A 2,739-nucleotide genomic window follows, 5' to 3' on the forward strand; every position below is an offset into this window, starting at 1 on the left:
AACATTTTGGCCTTGTGGCCAAAAGTCTTAACGGAACAGAGCATGCCTTACAACCTGCCCTAACCTAGGTTTGCAATGACCTATGCTGGCCAGGCCTGTGCCCTGTAACCTCCTGGCTGCCGCCTACCCTCTTATCTGGGACATTCTCTCCTCTGTCTCTCCACCCTTCTGGGCTCAGGCCCGAGCCCTCCTCCCCTCAATGGTGTCCCTCCTTGCCCCTTGCAATGCTACTGGACAGTATTAAGTTCAGCTTTCTGCCTCAGCATCTCCACCCTGAACCAGGGATCAGCTGAGGACCTCTTTGCACACCATCTCTATCCAGGCCCCTCATCTTTGTCTGAAATCTGAGATCTGAGAGGAAAGGTGGTGGCCACAGAGCCTCTGCAAAGCCCACCCTGACAGATCCTGGCATGCCTTGAGCCCAGTTCTGCCAACTTCCTTCCCGCTTGTGGGACTGCAAATGTAGGCTCTTCCTACTTTCTGGGCCAGCCACAAGACACGCTCTGTGTATGCCCACAGCAGGCCCTGGCTGCCACACCAGCCCCAGAGGATCAAAAACGCAGCACACGGCTCGGAAAAGGGCCCTTTATTTCTTCATAATCAGAATCGGTCCACATCGCCATCAGTTCGGGGAACGGACAGGGCTTGCAAAGGTGGCTGTTACCCCAGGGCCTCGGCCCTGCTGTGCGTGCTAAAAGAGCTCCAAGAAAGAGGGGGAACATCAGGAAGAAATGCCAGGGGTTTCTGGGAAGAGGCAGCCATGGGCAGCTGGCCTAGAATGACAGCCTGGCTTCCCCATCCCTGTGGCATACTTCACGGCAGGTGGGGCTCAGAGGGCCAGTCTGAGAAATGTCAATCAAAGGATAACCAGGTCAGCAGGGCACAAAGGGCTATTTCCGGTGCCTGTGTGAGGCCTCGTGACCCACACCCTGAAGAACCAGGTTCTTCAGGTAGATCAGGGGATTGAAGGAGAGGATGGGTCAGGTACTTCCCTCAGTGAGACAGCTGCAGATCCGATCCCTGGAGGGAAGTGTTCACAAAAGACAATGACGTCTGTGCGTTGGCCTGTGGGCCTCCCTGACCACACTGTGACCTTAGATGCTACTTCTGAGAATCCTGTTACAATCTTGGCATTTCTCGATCTGCCTGGCACCTCAGTTCTTGGAGCTGTTGAGGGAGCAATGGGGCCTGGGGGAGCACAGCGGGCCCGGGGCCAGCTCTGTGACCACGGGTGCGGGACTTTCTGAGTCTTCTCAGGATCTCTGTGGATAACCTCTCGGCCTCAGAGGGTACCACCCCTGTTTGGGCCCTGCTTTCTGGAGGGCGGATTGTAGATATGTCAGCCCCAAAGAGAATTTGTCATAACAGGACTCACTCGGGATGTTGAGTGTGTCCAGGCTCAGGGCTGCCTCTTGACAGCTCAAGACTGTCATGTGTGTGTATGCACAAGGTGATCTTGAACATACAAGTGCATTACGCATGCACACGCCCACATCTGTGCAAACGCAGACATGCCTCTTACACTGGGGTGTGGATGCCGATGCGTGTGCAAGGAGCACAGACTGAGAGCTACACACAAGGCCACCCGGGGAGCCACATGTATTCACTCCTGCTGCTCAGACCGAAGAGTCTAGATACACTAGCAAACAAGTGAGGGCATTCACAGGAGCTCACAACAGGCAGACCTGGGACCCCTGTGGGGAGCGGGGAGAGCGTGCCAGGGCCTAGCTGGCACAGTGCTCAGGTAGGCTGCTCAGGATAGTCTCCAGGTTGTGCTTGTCAGCTCGGATCTCGGCCAGGTCGCTCTCGAAGCTCTGGATCTGCAGCTCCTGCCGGGCAGACTCTTCCTCCAGCCTCCTCAGTTTGCGATGCAGGGCCCCATGGGAACCCAGCTGCAGCTTCAAGCTTTCTAGCACCCGCTGGGTCTCGTTCAGGGTCTGAGCAGAGGCTTGGTGGACACCCAGGGACCCTGTGGAGGAACAGAGACAGCCTCAGCCGGGGCCTGCAGGCTCTGGGTATCTGAGCCCCAGGCCGGACAGCCAGAAACTGGTCTGCCTCCCCACCTCCTGGGGAAAATGGGCCAGGAGGGGCTGTAAGAGGGGTAAAGGCCTGGGTGTCCATGGAGCTCACAGGCAGAGTGAAGAACTGGGGCTGGAGAGATGGCTCATCAGCTAAGAGCACGTGCTCGTCTTTCAGAGGACCCGCGAGCAGTTCCCAGCACCCACACGGTATCTTCCAGCCCTCTGTAATTCTGGTGCCAGGCTACCTCACACCCTATTCTGCCTCTGTGGGCACTGCATGCATATGGTGTATTCACAAACACACAAGCAAACGCTCATGTGTTAAATAAAAAGTAAAAAATTGTAAACAATGTCTCAAGGGTTTATTTTTTTATTCTTTTGTAATCGTGGCTGTCCTGGAACTCTTTCTGTAGACCAGGCTAGCCTTGAACTCACAGAAATCTGACTGTTTCTGACTCCTAAGGGCTAGGATTAAAGAGGCTTTTTTTCCATTATTATTCTTTTTAAATTTTGTTTTGTTTTGTTTTGTTTTGGAGACAGGGTTTCTCTGTGTAGCCCTGGCTGTCCTGGGACTCACTCTGTAGATGAGGCTGTCCTCAAACTCATAGAATTCTGCCTCTGTCTCCAGAGGGCTGGAATTAAAGGTGTTCGCTAACATCAGCCAGCAGAGGGGTGTGTGTGTGTGTGTGTGTGTGTGTGTGTGTGTGTGTGTGTGTGT

General features: G+C 54.4%; 1 protein-coding gene across 1 annotated transcript in view; it reads right to left on the reverse strand.

Moving 5' to 3' along the window:
* Positions 1-571: 571 nt before the first annotated feature.
* Positions 572-2,739, reverse strand: part of Lamc3 (laminin subunit gamma 3) — a 56,212-nt gene continuing 54,044 nt past the window's right edge. The window contains exon 28 of the mRNA XM_055600789.1: positions 572-1,969. Coding sequence (XP_055456764.1) covers positions 1,725-1,969 — 245 coding nt within the window. The 3' untranslated portion in view covers positions 572-1,724. The remainder of the gene's footprint in view (positions 1,970-2,739) is intronic.

The sequence above is a fragment of the Psammomys obesus genome, unplaced genomic scaffold (assembly GCF_907164565.1).
Source record: "Psammomys obesus unplaced genomic scaffold, mPsaObe1.curated_primary_1811, whole genome shotgun sequence".
Classification (NCBI taxonomy): domain Eukaryota; kingdom Metazoa; phylum Chordata; class Mammalia; order Rodentia; family Muridae; genus Psammomys; species Psammomys obesus.